The sequence below is a fragment of the Lactuca serriola genome, chromosome 3, assembly GCF_051521515.1.
Source record: "Lactuca serriola cultivar US96UC23 chromosome 3, Lser_US96UC23_V15, whole genome shotgun sequence".
Lineage (NCBI taxonomy): Eukaryota > Viridiplantae > Streptophyta > Magnoliopsida > Asterales > Asteraceae > Lactuca > Lactuca serriola.
In genome coordinates this window covers 45179509-45196495 of record NC_136410.1, presented here as the reverse complement: position 1 = coordinate 45196495, position 16987 = coordinate 45179509, and the positions used below count along the sequence as shown (strand labels likewise).

The 16987-nt window shown below is 36.3% G+C and overlaps 1 protein-coding gene across 1 annotated transcript; it reads left to right on the top strand.

The window, feature by feature from the left end:
• The first annotated feature begins 5456 nt into the window (after positions 1 to 5456).
• LOC145092104 (P-loop containing nucleoside triphosphate hydrolases superfamily protein) lies at positions 5457 to 7927 on the top strand. Its single transcript, XM_079030003.1, has one exon. It carries the CDS (start codon positions 5627 to 5629, stop codon positions 7781 to 7783), a length of 2157 nt encoding a protein of 718 aa, XP_078886129.1. The 5' UTR covers positions 5457 to 5626; the 3' UTR covers positions 7784 to 7927.
• Positions 7928 to 16987: the final 9060 nt, after the last annotated feature.

Below are 16987 nucleotides of genomic sequence, written 5' to 3'. Positions count from 1 at the left end.
TAAATTTTGCAACTTTACGTGGTAAATGAGCCCTAGGACCTTGGATCTGTGGTTGTGAAGTGTTGCATGTCCCAGATCTGGCCTACTCAGGGAATGGGTCGAAGGACTCTACGAGTCCCAAAGTGGAACTCGACGAGTTCTATGAAGATGGTCGTCGACTCGGCGAGTTTGAAGAACAACTCGGCGAGTCCTATGAAGATTGCCTGGAGCGCGCTGAGTAGTTCCTCAAAATCAGTGAGTCATATGAACATCCACAGATCACGAGGGGTTTAAGCATCGAAGGCTCAACCCTTCATACCTGTGCGTGGAATTAGCTGTGTAGCGTAGTCCCAAAACCCAAACCCTTGTATGGGGTGTTCTAGTGTGGATTGAAAGCGAGCAGGGGATCTGCTCGAGGAACTCGGCGAGTTGGGACTCGAGTCGGCCCCATAGTCCCGAGTAGCAAGTCAGGGGTGACTCAGTGAGTGGGGGAGGGACCTGGTGAGTGGGACCGGATCAGTGAGGGATGGACTCGGCGAGTCCAGTCAACTGGAAGTTGACTTTGACCTGGACTTGACTTGGTAAGGGGTAAAAAGGGTCATTTTACCCTAAGAACATCTAGCGGTGGTTGACTAATCGTTTTGTGGGAATTATAGCCGGGGGACGTCCGGAGCAACAACAGCTGTGACATCCCCAATTTCACGGCCAGAAAAGACCGATTTGTTTATGCTTTGTTTTTAAAATCAGAGTAATCGCTTAAAGAAAACTATTGCGGAATTTGTTCCCAAAAACAAAAATATGATAGCCATTTATCCAAACATTTCTCAAAGAGAATGTATTTTCATTAAATAATAAAACCTTGGGATGTCATATTCGATACAGACCAAAAGCATAAACAATATAAAATAAACCTTACAATAGTTATTTAACTACTGATCTATAATCCAAAATCTCTCGTATAGTCCACCAACTTATACCTTTGTGCCATTACCTGTAATGAAAAGAAAACTGAGTGGGTCAGGCTTGGGAGCCTAGTGAGCATATAGGGTTTTCAACCCACAATAATATAATTATTACATTTAATCAGCAAACAATCAACCCAATTACCCATCCCCATTATCTTCTTATGGTTTTACCCTAAGAACCAACTATCCTTCATTCATTTATTCGTAAGGAATTGGCACGAATTCCATTGATGCCAAAGTTTATTTATCAAGTACTAAATCCATAGTTATCAGGCGCTAACTCCATAGTCACCAAGGTTCACTTAACAAGCGCTAACTCCATAGTCGCCAAGGTTTACTCAACAAGCGTTAACTCCATAGTCTCCAAGGTTTACTCAACAAGCGCTAACTCCATAGTCGCCAAGGTTCATCAAATAGGCACGAAGTCACATCGTCGCCAAGGTTTATACAATAGGCGCTAACTCCATAGTCACCAACTATTCCATCTACCTATGTTCTACCCAACAATTTTGTAGATATAAATACTTACACAGTTTAAATCATTTAACACCTGTATAAAACTCCAATTTCCATGCCCATATCAAATAGACAAATAATATATAAACACAGAGCACGTATTTCATAGCAAATACTTCATATTTATGTGTTAGAAGAAAGTAACTACACACTCACACATATATAAACAATATACTTAATACACTCAAACCATACTTGTATTATTATTGTGTTTATGAAAGGTAGTATACACTCACTTGATCAGAAGATGATCGGACAACACTACAACTTGCAGAAGTAGTAATCCTCAGCAGATCTGGAAGATCTCTACAAAAATCGAACTTCTCGCGGGCAGAGCTTCGGCTCGGGAATCGTACTTCTCGGGATCTTCGGGATCTCGGGACTTGCTTCGGGGCTCAAGAATATTACCGGGGCTTCGGGGTACTTCTGGCACGCAAAACGATGCAAAACGGGAGAGAGAAGAGAGAAAAAGAGCAATTGAGTCGGCTGCCCTCGCATTCTATTTATAGGAGGTTGGAGCCTCGGAGTACGTGGGGCGTACTGGTCCGAAATCGTCATTGCGTTCGTCATCCGAAGAACTCGAGTGCGAAGGTCGTCATGCTTCGCTGTACGCGGGGCGTACAGAAGTACGCTGGGCGTACTTCGGATATGCCCGGTGACTCCCCCTTCGGATAATACCGGGATTTAATAATTAAATTTAATTATTAATTATTTAATAAACTTCGAAAATTCATATCTTCTTCATACGAACTCCGTTTTCGACGTTCTTTATATCCACGCGTAGGTGAGACTACGCTCTACAACTTTCGTTTAGACTTCGTCGACTAATTTTGACTTTATTTTTATTATTTATTTTTAGTAGGCCCGGACAGGAAAACTTCGTTATAAAATCATAACTTCTTCGTTTGACGTCCGTTCTCGCCTAACTTTTCATCGCTTCGATACCAACAACGAAATCTTCGATTCTCGTTTAGATTGTTTTGGCTAAAAACCGCTCGATCTCAAATCGAGTATTTCAGGCTGCATACCGCTAAGCCGAAAATCCGATAAATCATAACTTCTTCATACGAAGTCAGATTTGGACGTTCTTTATATGTACGGAATCCTTGTAACATATACTACAACTTAGTTAAGATTATCCATTCTAAATAATCTTCTATCAAAAAGTCATTTTTGACGCTTACCGTCTCTAAATTGACTAGCCCTGATCTACGGGCGTTACAGCAGCAGCAGTAGACAGTCAATTCCCACACAGACCAATAGCCTTTTCGAGGTGAGTTGCCTTCCAGTAGCGGTAGGTCTACGGCCACAATGACGGCCCACCAGTAGGAGTTGTATGTAGATGTTTGTCTCCGTGATACTCATCCAGGGGTTACTACTACCTGTGCTATGTTTATGTGCTAATATGATATGATTCTATGTGTTAGTAGTGGTAGGGGAGATAGTCCCCAAGATATTCGGTCGATAGGGCCGAAGGGGTAGTTATACCCAGTCATGCTAGTTGGATTCTGATATTGTGATATGTGCTTTGTGGTAGTAGTAGAGGGGGATAGATAGTCTCCAGTATCCGGTCGAGAGGACCGAAGGGGAGGCCAGCACCCAGATATGCTAGGCAGTATCCGGTCGAGAGGACCGAAGGGGAGGCCAGCACCCAGATATGCTAGGCAGTATCCGGTCGAGAGGACCGAAGGGGAGGCCAGCACCCAGATATGCTTGGCAATACCCGGTCGAGAGGACCGAAGGGGTAGGTCAGGCACCCGGATATGCCTGACAATATATGTGTGTTATGTGGTTATTATGGTATGTGGTACGGTGGGGGAACTCACTAAGCTTTGTGCTTACGTTTTTCAGTTGTTGTTTCAGGTACCTCTCTATCCAAGAGGAAGGAGCCGACACGGTAGCAGCATGTCACACACACTCTTGTTTCCGCAATTATTAGCTTACTCTGGGATTGACACTCTGACATTTTGGTTGTTTGGTTTTCAATTTGCTTTTCGATGTGAAATGGTTTAATCAAACAATGTTTTAACTATTAATGTTTTTTTTATGTAATGTGTTATAACAAAATTTTTGGACGTGAAATTTGGGTCGTTACACCTCCATTTGCCAACCAAACACACCATGGAATGAAATCATGAATTCCAGCTCTGTCTTATTTCTTGGAAATCCACAAACCATATACACCCTTATTACCCATTAGTTTGTAGTTATTTTTTTACAACAATACAGTTTCTTATTCATGAGTTATTACATGTTACTGGCGGACCAAAATTAATCACATTTATTGCTAATATCGGTTTTAAAATGGATAATAATAATCTAATATAGTACTTTTAATTTTTAAACAAGATTTCTTGATCCTAATGCATCTTTTGTATTTATATTCCAGAGGGCAAGAAATGAAATATTTGCTTTGTATGGACTCAGAGTTTTCACCATTTCCCATATACATACAGGATCAAACACAAACAGCTATGATATGCTAATGAAAACCAAATTGTAAATGTATTTAAGGATAACAAATTCTACTATAGAATTGATTAGGGGTTATTATTGTTGCTTTCTTCCATGTTTCCCATTTTTGATGTTTGAACCTTCATTTGAATCCAATGCCTATTTCTTGTACGTTTAAATGCTTTTAGACATTTATACTGATTTTTTTGTTTGTGCCGTGAACTCGATAAAAAGTCGTGGGTCGTGAGGCTGTCATCAAAGAAGACATGACAGCTCTCAACATTTTGACTAGGATATTCACTTGTGGCTATTCTTGCTTCGTTTGAGCTGATTATATATTGAATCTTCATTTTACTTATTTTTCCATTCAAAGTTCAGGTAGGTTTTTCTTGAGGGAAGGTCTGCTGGACAGTGGTGGCTTAACAAGATTAGTAAAACCATGGATGAAGGTTCCACTTTTCATTGTGTTGGTTCTTGACAGTTGGCATGCTTGCTCATTGGAGTATGTTGATTAACATTTTCAGTTGTTATTTTCCCATTTCTTTGGCTCTTTTGTAAATGATGAAAATCCAAAAAAATATATTCCAGAAGGGTAAAAGGGTCAAGTGAGAAAAGTGGCTGATTAGTTGGAGGAGTGAGAATATAAGAATAAATAGAGCAGGGGGATTTTGTTAGTGGTCATTCTGTTATTTTGTGTGCATGATTGTGCTGGTTTCACACTCATGTGTGTGTGAGAGAGGGACGTTTTCCCTGATTATGTTCGTTTTTTTGCATTTGGTTATCAAGACATTCCTTCCTCCATTGTTATTGTGCCTCATTCACTGTTACATTGCTGCATCCCTAATTTGTTAATCCTTATCAGATAGTTTTATTAATTTAGTGATATAGAATTGGTATCTGCTTAAGAAAGGTAGTTGGTTATTACAATGGTAGAAGAGTTCCTGTTTATTTTGCAATAGAACATATTTGATTATTATGCATTTGTAAATGGACGAATATACTATACACCTTCCGATCCCCGCAACGCGGGGAAACCTTTCTAGTTTCTAAAAATAAAATCCATTAAACCATATGTTATGGTCATCACGTGGTTATTATGGTTGAATTGGCGGTCCAAACTTAGTCATAATTGATAATACAATGTACATCACCTCCAAAAAAATACGGTATAAGATATGGTAACAATAACATGACTCAACTGGATAAATCAACCAATAACCATTTTCTTCTTCTTCTTCTCTCCTTCTTGGTCTCTCTGTCTTTTAATATAGTACGACATTTAGGGCGTGTTTGGCTTAGCTTTTAAAAGCTCAAAAGTTCTTTTCTAAAAAGTTACAAAAAGTCAGGATTTTCTGACTTTTCCGAAAAGTTGTTTTTCCTTGTATTAAAACTCAAAAAGTTCCTAGTTTACCAAACATATTTTTATTTTTTTTCTTTTATAAAAGGACTTTTGGCTGAGAAAAACTAAGCAAACACATAGTTATAGTATTAATAGAAGTGACAATTTTAAGGTCTTAAATTTGCCCTATGGCTATACTTATTGATTCGACCATAGTAACCTACATATCATTCGATCAAATCCCCAATTCGGATTACGACGCCCAAACCCTAGTTTTTCATTCGCATCGATTCCCTTCTCTAACTCCTGCCCTGCAATCATCCAAGCGAAGCAATAAACCTTGAATATAATCATTCGAAGCTTCGATTAAATCATGAAGCGTTCTACCGATGACATTGGTGAGAAACTGCAGGCAAAGAAACCCGTATTTCTCACTAAAGCAGAGCGAGAACAATTAGCCCTCAAGCGCCGCCAAGATGAATTTGAAGAACAAAAGCGCCGATCCGAACAGCTTCTCCTCCAGAGCAACCCTAATTCTTCCTCCTCTAAACCCCCTCCGTCGTCTGATGACGCTTCCCGTAACCACCGTTCTTCTCGTGATTACGACCGTGACCGTGACCGTGATCGCCGGGACAGAGACAGAGATAGAGACAGGGATAGAGAACGGGAGAGGGAGAGGGAAAGGGAAAGAGAAAGGGAACGGGACTCTGAGCGGCGGAACCGCGATAGAGAACGTGATGAAGAGCACAAAGCTAGGGAAAAAGCTCGATTGGAGAAGCTTGCGGAGCGAGAGCGCGAAAAGGAGCTCGATGCTATCAAGGAGCAGTACTTGGGATCAAAGAAGCCTAAGAAAAGGGTTATTAAACCCAGCGAGAAGTTCCGTTTCTCCTTCGATTGGGAGAACACCGAGGACACTTCTCGTGATATGAACGTTCTCTATCAAAACCCTCACGAGGCTCGTCTTCTATTTGGAAGAGGCTTCCGCGCTGGTATGGATCGCAGAGAGCAGAAAAAGTTAGCAGCAAAGAATGAGAAAGAGTTGAGAGACGAGATTAGGAAGAAGGATGGGATTGAGGAAAGGCCAGAAGAGGCTGCTGCTCAGAGACTCAAGGAAGAGGCTGCTGACATGTACGATACATTTGACATGAGAGTGGATCGCCACTGGTCTGAGAAGAAACTAGAGGAAATGACAGAGAGAGATTGGAGGATCTTTAGGGAAGATTTCAACATATCTTACAAAGGTTCCAGAATTCCCAGGCCTATGAGGAGTTGGGTTGAAAGTAAACTGAGCAATGAGCTATTGAAAGCTGTTGAGAGGGCTGGTTACAAGACCCCATCTCCCATTCAAATGGCTGCCATTCCTCTTGGTCTCCAGCAAAGAGATGTCATTGGGGTTGCCGAGACTGGTTCAGGTAAAACAGCTGCTTTTGTTCTTCCTATGTTGACTTACATAACCAGACTCCCTCCTATAAGTGAAGAAAATGAGGCCGAAGGTCCTTATGCTGTTGTAATGGCACCTACAAGAGAACTTGCACAGCAAATTGAGGAAGAAACTGTCAAGTTCGCCCATTATTTAGGCATCAAAGTTGTTTCCATTGTTGGTGGGCAGTCAATTGAAGAGCAAGGATTCAAGATTAGACAAGGGTGTGAAGTTGTCATCGCTACTCCTGGGCGTCTAATCGATTGCCTGGAGAGACGTTATGCTGTTCTAAACCAGTGTAACTATGTTGTTCTTGATGAGGCTGATCGTATGATCGACATGGGTTTTGAGCCCCAAGTTGTAGGTGTTCTGGACGCAATGCCATCAAGCAACTTCAAACCCGAGAATGAAGATGAAGAACTTGATGAGAAAAGAATCTACAGAACCACTTATATGTTCAGTGCCACCATGCCTCCAGCTGTAGAGAGGCTAGCCAGGAAATACTTAAGGAACCCAGTAGTGGTTACAATCGGAACTGCAGGAAAGGCAACTGATCTGATTACACAGCATGTTATCATGGTGAAGGAATCAGAGAAAATGCCTAGGCTACAAAAATTGCTAGATGAACTTGTGGATAAAACAGCCATTGTGTTTGTTAACACTAAAAAAACTGCTGACCATGTATCAAAGACACTGGAAAAGTCAGGCTACCGTGTGACAACTTTGCATGGTGGGAAGTCACAGGAGCAGAGGGAAATCAGTCTTGAGGGTTTTAGGACAAAAAGATTCAATGTGTTAGTTGCCACTGATGTTGCAGGGCGTGGGATTGATATCCCTGATGTGGCTTATGTGATAAACTATGATATGCCTAGCAACATTGAAATGTATACACATCGTATAGGGCGTACAGGTCGTGCTGGGAAGACGGGTATAGCTTCAACATTCTTGACTCTTCATGATACTGAAGTCTTTTATGATCTGAAGCAGATGCTGACACAGAGCAACAGTCCTGTTCCTCCTGAACTTGCTAGGCATGAGGCTTCAAAGTTTAAGCCTGGATCCATTCCTGATAGACCACCTAGAAGAAACGACACTGTTTTTGCTCATTGAGGTAATTATCATGTGCTGCATATAATCATGTTCTTTTACATTACAGATTAAATGTTGCCTTACACTGATAATTTTGAAGATGTTTAGCCTGGTATCTGTTTTTAATAACATGAGTTTTAATAGATGTTTTTATGGACTTGATAATTCATAATTGTGCTGGGTTCAGATATCATTTTGCAAAGTATGTTTGTTGATATGCATGAAGCTCTCCACATTGACACGATTGCCACATGCTTATTGACAAACCAAAAACTTGAAATTTGTTCCAGTTGAATCCATATATATATATATATACTTCCTTGTACATGAAATTCATCTGTCGATGCAATAAGAAGCTATCACTTGATTTTACACGTAAGTATTGCATTTGCACAAATGGATTGGTCCTACACTTGAACATTACACATCTCAAATAGTCAAGTAGCACTTAGGTACCAAGCTAGCAGCATTCCATGTATTAAGTTTGTTGGTGACATCACATTACATAATACATAGACTCGTCTTGGTATATTACACATTGACATTGCCAAAAGTTGAGGGTGTTACATATAAATATTATACTCATGTAATGTTTATGTACCCCTAAATATTCAACTGAACATCACTTTTCTATAGTAACATGCAAGTCCCACAACTAGCTAGTAATAATTTTTACCTTCCACACGATGAAAATCCATAACTGACTGTTTTTTATTCTCAACACCGAAAAATCAGTTTCGCTTCAGTTTGTATGCGTAACAACCTAACTGGACTGAAATTATAGATTATCTTCTACATAAAGTAAACAATATGAGAGCTGAACTAAAAAACAATATATACTAGTGCAATGGAAAACGTGGTACCTTGTAAATTTACTGGCCCAAAGACGGAATCCTTTTATTATTGATTTTAGTTGTGTTTATCTATCCCATATGAAAATTTTATTCTTCATCTGTATCTCTATAGCTATAAATGAAATGTTTTATCCTATTTGCAAATTTCTTTGGTAACCAAAACATCTTTTGTTAATTTAGTACTAACAAATAAATATTTTTTCTGGTTTTGATTCCTGCACAACAACGAATCATGGGAGTGGGACGCACACACACCTTAAAAAACAAAGACCAAATGGCTTGCAGCCTAGTGTTATCCTCCGGGTGTTGGTAGAAAATTGCCCTCAACTATAGTTATGGTTAGGATTCGAGTCCAATCATTGGGATGAAAGAAGTAAGAGAAGGATATGTATGTGTTTTAGTTGTTCAAAAGAAATATTATAAAAACAAAGAGACATGAAACATTAGAGGACGCCTTAAACACCAATATGAGTTGCATTGGACTACTAAATACTAAAACGATCTCCAACCTAAATACTACTAGATTCTTTTATATTAAAACCTATAATAATTATAGTGTATCTCTGACCCATTAAAGAATTTTCTAAATATATATATATTTATCTAGTTTTTATAATTTTCCAAAACAACACTGTAATTATTAAGCTTTTAAAAGTTTGATCTATACCTTTTATTAATATAACTATATACATTATATTATTAGAAATCTATAACCAAGTTTAATTATTTGTATTTATTTATTTTTATGAGTAAATTACTGAAATCGTCCCTACGGTTTGGTCAAAATTATACGTTTGGTCCCTAACATTTTTTTTGCACTCGGATCGTCCCTGTGGTTTGATTTTGTTGCGTTTTTCGTCTCTATGGTTTGTTCAAAATTGTACGTTTGGTCCCTAACTTTATGTATATAAGGGACGAAAAACGCAATAAAATCAAACCGCATGGACGATCCGAGTGCAAAAAAATGTTAGGGACCAAACGTGTAATTTTGACCGAACCATAGGGATGATTTCAGTAATTTACTCTTATTGTATTACTGAAATAGTCATTTTTATTAAATTAAATTTAATACCAAATTAAAATAAATATCCTACAAATAAATACTTTATATTTATGCATTGAGATGGTTTTTCCATAAACTTATAGTTATACTATAAGAAATAAACTAAAAATATGTAAGTTGAAAGTCGAGAGAAGAGTAATTGTACTAATGAAACTTTAACAGTTGATGGACGATGCATTCACAGTAGGATGAGATATACGGAACTAATGTCTTTGTTTTTCGAGCCAAGCCTTGATGATAATAGTATGCCTGAATCCCAATGAACGGACGCTAGCATACATATATATTTATTGCTATGTACTTGTATCTCTCGCTTTACTTTCAAAGATGTTTGAAAACATTTTACTTTCGGTTAATTGCAAGAAATTACAACATAAATTTATCAATTGAATTGATAATGGCTATGCTTACAAGCTTCAATCTTGTATATAATTAGTAATTTCCCTTTTATCTTGCATACTTCTTTCCCAGGAATGGATGCTCCTTACACTTAAGAATACATAGAACTGACTTCTTTGATATTTTGATTCATGTATGCTTTTTCTGTTTCAAGTATTTGTTTATAAAGTTATAAACCCAAAGTCTACAAATATTATTTACATTCTTTGACCAAAATACCATATTTTACCTATGTATGTGTAATTTATAGTTTTTCTTTGGGGGTGGGGTGATGTAGGAGATGACTTTAACGATTTATAAATTAAAAAAAACCTATTGTCGTTACTTTCCTTAATCATGTGTTGACTACGACATCCTAGTTTCATCACGTACATTAGGTCTTCATAGACAAGTAAAACATATTTTTTATGTTTTTATGTGATTTATAATTTGACTGCCTTAATTCCACTCTACAGTAAATCCTTGCATTGCTCTTATGTTTCTAATTACTTTTATTCTATCATATTTAACCATAATAAAACCTAGAATAATTTAAACAAGGAGTTAATGTAAAGTTAACAACAAAAAGTGAATTCCACCAAAGTGGTGTCTATACTTTCAATTTAAAACCATTATGATCATAAATGGGCTAAAATTTACAAGTTTGGATTCTTAAAAGGGATTGAAATCAGCAAGCGAAACAAATTTTTTTAACAACTAAGGAGTGAAACAAATTCATTGCTATTCTCTGGAAAAAAAAATTATATTTTCTTTTCTTTTGAATATTTTTTACATACCTTCGAATTTTTGTACAAAACAATTTACTTTCATTCCTTTCCTTTAAAACATTATGATTATGGTACTTTAACTTCTATTCAAGCGGTGATCAATCTTGTAAATTGTAAATAAGGGTTGCTCAAGCTTTGATGGCATGTTTTGATCTTATGGTGATCGTTTTTGTCTGTTCACATGTCGTCCAATTTATTGTGCCTTCAAATTGCATTGTAATAAGTTGTATTGCTCAAGTGTATGTTTATTAATCTAGTATGTTAGTTGTTTATTGTCTGTATAAATGAGACGTGATGTATCAATTGTAGATATATTGTTGTTGTAGATATAATTGTTGTATAAATGAGGCATGTGATGTATCAATTGTAGATATATTGTTGTTGTAGATATAATTGTTGGAACTGTGGTGGTGCTTGACATGGGCTTACAATATCATTTCATTAGTAACGTCAATGTTGATGATCACAGATGGAAGCATCATGTTTACTTGATTATGTTTAAATTGAGTAATATTGATATGGTTTTAATGGACGCTAATGTATTGACCTGTTGTAGTCAAGTTTTCTTGTTTTTGTTTGCATTGCTATAATGTTTTATTCTTTGTTTGTTTGTATGATAACTTCAGGGAATCATATATTTACTACCATTAAAAAGGCGCTAGTTCAAAATTTTGATTGATTGTTGAACGAAGGACATGTTTATGCTTTTTTGAATTTCTTTGACGGTGATATCCTTTTCGATGTGAAAAAATAGCATATCACATGTTTAAAATAAATTCTCACACAAACACGTCTATTAAGGCCAAGTGAAGTTTGTGCCATAGTAGTGTGACATCCCAAATTTAAGACAATAAATTTTCGTTTTAAATAATTAGGTGGTTAATATATAATAAAACAATTTAAATAATAAAAGGTAATCATATTTTAAGTAATGTAAAAGTTTAGAAGATTAAATGTTGAAATTCCAACATTTTGAAGTTAAGAGCTAAAAGTGTGTTTAACCATAAATTTGACTCACCTAAATGACTCTTTGACCATTAAATCCATGAAATGGATAAAGAGGGACTGAAAGATTTAACTCCCAAAGCTCAAAACTTATAATTAGTAGAATGTGACCATTATTGTCAAATTATGAGGAAGTGAGGGTATGAATCGAACTCATTTCAACCAAAATAATATTGGAAAGATAGAAGAGGATTAAGATGTTGATTTCATGGTGCAATGCTCTATACAGTTTATTTCAAGTAACCATATACTATTTGTTGTTAGGAATGGAAGGAATTTAGGATTTTAAGGCACAATTTCTCCTTCATTAACTTTATATTATAATTTGAAGCTTGGTATGGAACCCCACGTTGATTTCATGGTGAATTGTTGGATAAGGTTTTGTTTTCTAACCTTTCTAAGATGGTTAATATAGTTCTAGACCCAATTCTACCATTCCTTTTATGATTTTGGCATTTAGGATAAGAATCTAGCCACAAACCCTATAATCTCAAATTATTATCATGAAAATGTTAAGTTGTTTCCTAAATGATACTATGATCATAGATGAAGTTTTGTTGTAATGAATCCATCATGGATACACAAACTCAAAGAATGAAAGAATCAAGGCTTGAATGTTTTGGGTTTGGGATTTAATGGTAGAATGATGTATTTCATTTGATTTCAAGTAACTATATATCTAAATGTTGTTCTAAATTGTGAATTGATACATTGTAAGTGAATTGGATTCAAAAACATAAAGATCACTTTATCTATAAGCGGTTATGGGGATTATTTACCCATAAGGGTAAAATAGGAATAGAAGAGATGAATTAATGATTTAATGATTAAATTGAGTTACACGAATTGAACAAATCTATAATGAGTAGTGAATCAATTATGATCAAATCATATATTGGATTGATTAGAAAGGCTACATGGTTCATTAGTATGTATTTTGTACATTTTGAGCACTTAATTCCACAAAAAGAGTTTGATGATCAATGAAACCATATAATCATTATGATGAACTTAATGGATTAATGCCAAATTCTTAATAATGTTTAAATTCCTTCTAGTGATGTTTGGGAAACCATAATGGTTGCATAAAATGTTTCCAAAAGAAACCACAAGTAGAGATGCAAAAAATAAATGCCAAATGGAAGTAAAAACAAGAGTGTGTATTTTGTTGTAAGACAATGGTTAAATGCAAAAGAGAATGGTCAAATGGAAGTAGAGATGAAAAAGAGAATGGTAAAATGGAAGTAAAAACTCTCATAAGAAACCCAAAAGGACACGACGTGTAATGTAAAGTATGCTGCCCAAAAGGGGAAGATGGCTAAAACGCGACGTGTGGTGAAGAATATGACGTGCACCTCGACATGTAATGCCTTGGGTGATGATGCAATATTTCACAATTCATGGGTTTTAGCTTATGAGTTTGACCTAACTTCACTTCCATGTTACTAAATAGGTTAATAATGAAAATTATGAGAGTTTGGGAATTTTATAACCACATGGTCAATTTGGCCATTTTTAGTAATTCACTTTATATCATATACACGGTGTTTGAGGATAATGTTCATTGAAGCAATAGTGAGTTTTGAAGCTAGAATTCGATGTGAGTTGCTAGGTATGTGCACCCTTACTTATATCGACTGCATACAATTATTTCTAAATTTGATATTGCTTTTGTATGTATTGTTTCATGCATCATATATCATTGAGAAATTAAATTGCTTCCTACTTTTTATGTCTACAAATGTTTCTACCCAATAAAATTATGACAAGTATCATCTTTCCATATTTTTTTTAACTAACTCATTAACGTTATATTAGGAATATATCAATTACAATTAAACTGAATGATGATTTGTCATAATTTTAGTGGGTAGGAATAATTGTAGTCATAAAAGGTAGGAGGTAATTTAATTTATAGAAAGGTTTGATCATAAAAGAAAAAAGGATTATATTTTGGAAAATGTTTTAAGCTTCCTACTAATGCATATTATGCTAGCCACCCCTTGTACGTCCTAGGCAGTCGCCACTAGTGTCTAGTTTGTGGATATGTGTGCAAAAGTTGACGGTTTCATCCGTCATGATCTCATCATATATGACCATCAATTGTGATTTGAACTCGTGACATGGGAAAAGGTGGGGGTGTAGTTGCATGCATTTACATACCTTCCAAATAAATTTATTATTTATCTTTGTCTTTTCATTGTTCCTTAGATAACAATTGTCTTGTTTACCTTGACAAGTTTAAAAAATAAATAAATTTGAAGGTTTGATTCAAGTAAGTTGGATTGAGATATTCTCACTCAAAACGAATCAAAATTGGGTAACTCACTAGGCAAATCCATTGTCTAACTATTTTGACGTGTGTTTAGATTGAATGATTCATGGAATTTGAGGTGCGGGACATTTTAGAAGACCCCTATTTTGTGGGGATCTTGAACCTTGTTATGATACCCATTCACACCTTGCATTTAAAAACAACAAAACCATTTTCAATTGTTTTGGGCCAATTTGTTTTTCCGCAATTATTTTCAACTCTAAAATTTTATGATTTAAAAAACTAAAGTATACTTTTAAATAACATTTTGAAACCATCCAGTGAAGAATGTTACAAGTAACATTTTTGAAATCTAGGTATCTTTTTGCTTCGCTTGCAAGGGATTCGAGAAATGAGTTCAGAAATACTCATTTGAGGTTTACATCATCTATTCCTAGTAGGCAATATAAACGTTGGGACATTGATCATAGTGTTTTTCAAAGTCTTTATTCTGCAAGGAACATTATTTCCTTTATAGGAATTCTCCCTTTGCTTGGATGGCATGTTCAATAGGATTACCAATAAACTCGTTTTGGATGATTAACATGAATTCTTTGGGAGAAATGCTTTGTTATAATGTTAGTTCGCGATCTTCGCTAAATCTAATATACCAATCTCTTTGGCTTTGTATTTAGATTTGGGTATATAGTATCCTAGAGTTTAAATTTTTAAACATTTTGGAAACTTTGTGTAACGCCTCGATTCTCATGTATTGATTTATGGTTATAAACTTTCATGATTTAATGGTTATAAACTTTGTAACCCGTTTTGAAATAATAAGAATGTATTATTTGAGTATTATGTGATTTATGCCTAATTGTTGTGACTTGATTGAATTAAGGATAATTTAAGCGTTAAAAATAAAATGTTTGATAAACCCGATATCTATGAAGGAAGTTATAGTGGTCGTGACGAGGTTTCCGAATATATATAGAATGTCGAAATCCGAGTTATAACGAATAAGTTATGACTTGTTGTAATTCCGCGACAGAACCGGTATGACACTGCATGATGTAAATAGTGAGTTTACGATAGAGCGATATTTAGCCTTAGTGATCTAAACGAAAGTCATAGAATAAGTTAAACCGAGAGCATACATAAAAAAACGTCTAAATCTGACTTCGTATGAGGAAGTTATAATTTTTCTAAGTTCCGACTTAGCGGTATACAACCCAAAGTTCGAATATGAGATTGAGTGATTTCTAGCCGAAACAATCTAAACGAGAATCGAAGATCTCGTCGATAGTAGTCCAACAGTGAAAAGACAGACGAAAACGGACGTTGGATGAAGAAGTTATGAATTTCTAACGGAGTTTTCATGTCCCGGCCTACTAAAAAATAATATAATAAAATTAAAGTCAAAATTAGCCAACGAAGTCTAAACAAAAGTTGTAGAGCATAATCTCACCTACACGTGGATATTAAGAACGTCAAAAACGGAGCTCGTATGCGAAAGTTATGAATTTTTGAAGTTTAGAAATACGAAGTACGCCCAACGTACTCATGTTCTTGGCCTCGGATGAGCCACGTCGCCCTTCACATTACACCCCGCGTCCGAAACCAAGTACGCCCAACGTACTTCGGCCTCGTGTGGTTCGAGAGAGAGTCGCGTAGCACCACCCGAAGTTCGCCACCTGGAAGCCTGATCCGAACTACACCCCGCGTAAAGCTTCGTACGCCCAACGTACGTGCAAGGTTCAACCCCTATAAAAAGCATGCGAGGGTTGCCAATCTTTTTTGCCAAATATCTTTTCTCTCTCGTTTTACCTCGTTTTGCGTGCAAGAAAATACCCCCGAAGCCCCGATATCATTCCCGACACCCGAAGCAAGCCCCGAAGATCCCGAGAAATAGAGTTGTCGAGTCAAAACTCTGCCCGCGAGAAAGCCCGGTTTTTTGAAGATATCTCGGTTTCACCGAAGAATACTACTTTTAGAGCCGAAGTGATGTTCGATAATCATCTTATCAAGTGAGTGTATATTCCTTTTCTTCTAACACATAGATACAAAGTATTCTCTACAAATTACGTGTTATGTGTTTGTATATTATTTGCTTATTTGAAATAATTATTGAATGAATGATTTGTACAGGTTTTAAGTTGTATATAAATGTATATATTTTTATCTAATAATATGGTGGGTATAACATGGGTAGGCAGTTGTTGTGTGATGAAATAAAATGATGAGAGGCCTCGATGTGATTGTGATCTAGTCGTCCAGCAGAATATGGATGACGACCACAGACTTTTTTAGACAGTTTAGTGGAACGCTGGTAGGCTCATAACCTGTAGGTGTAGTGAACTTGGGTGTTCATGTGTTGTATTTTATCCCCCTCATGGTTGCCTTAAGACATTCATTGATGAGGAAACTCCTTTGCAGTAGTGTTCGTCCCGATGAAAATCCTAGATTAGGTCCCTTGTAATAGTTGTTGTCATATGGACATAAAGTGAGGATAATGGGAATGGGTAATCGGGTTATTGTTGGTTGGTGGAAATTAAATATAATTATTTATTGTGGGTTGAAAACCCTATATGCTCACCAGGCTCCCTAGCTTGACCCACTCAGTTTCTTTGTATTACAGGTAGTGGCGCGAGATCATAAGTTAGAAAACTTGTGAAGATGTTTTTGTTTATAGACCAGTAGTTGTATATAATTGTGTAAGGTCTATGTTTCATTGTTTATGATTTTGTGTCTGTATCGGAACATGACATCCCGAGTTTTGATATATAATGAAAATACATTTCTTTAAGAAATGCTTTGATAAATCTTATTTTATCATGTAATGTTTTGGGGGCAAATTTCGCAACTCTTTTAAATCAATGGATT

What these genes read in the sequence shown, in the direction of transcription:
- LOC145092104 (XM_079030003.1), top strand. Translation starts at nt 5,627, where the DNA reads ATGAAGCGTTCTACCGATGACATTGGTGAGAAACTGCAGGCAAAGAAA.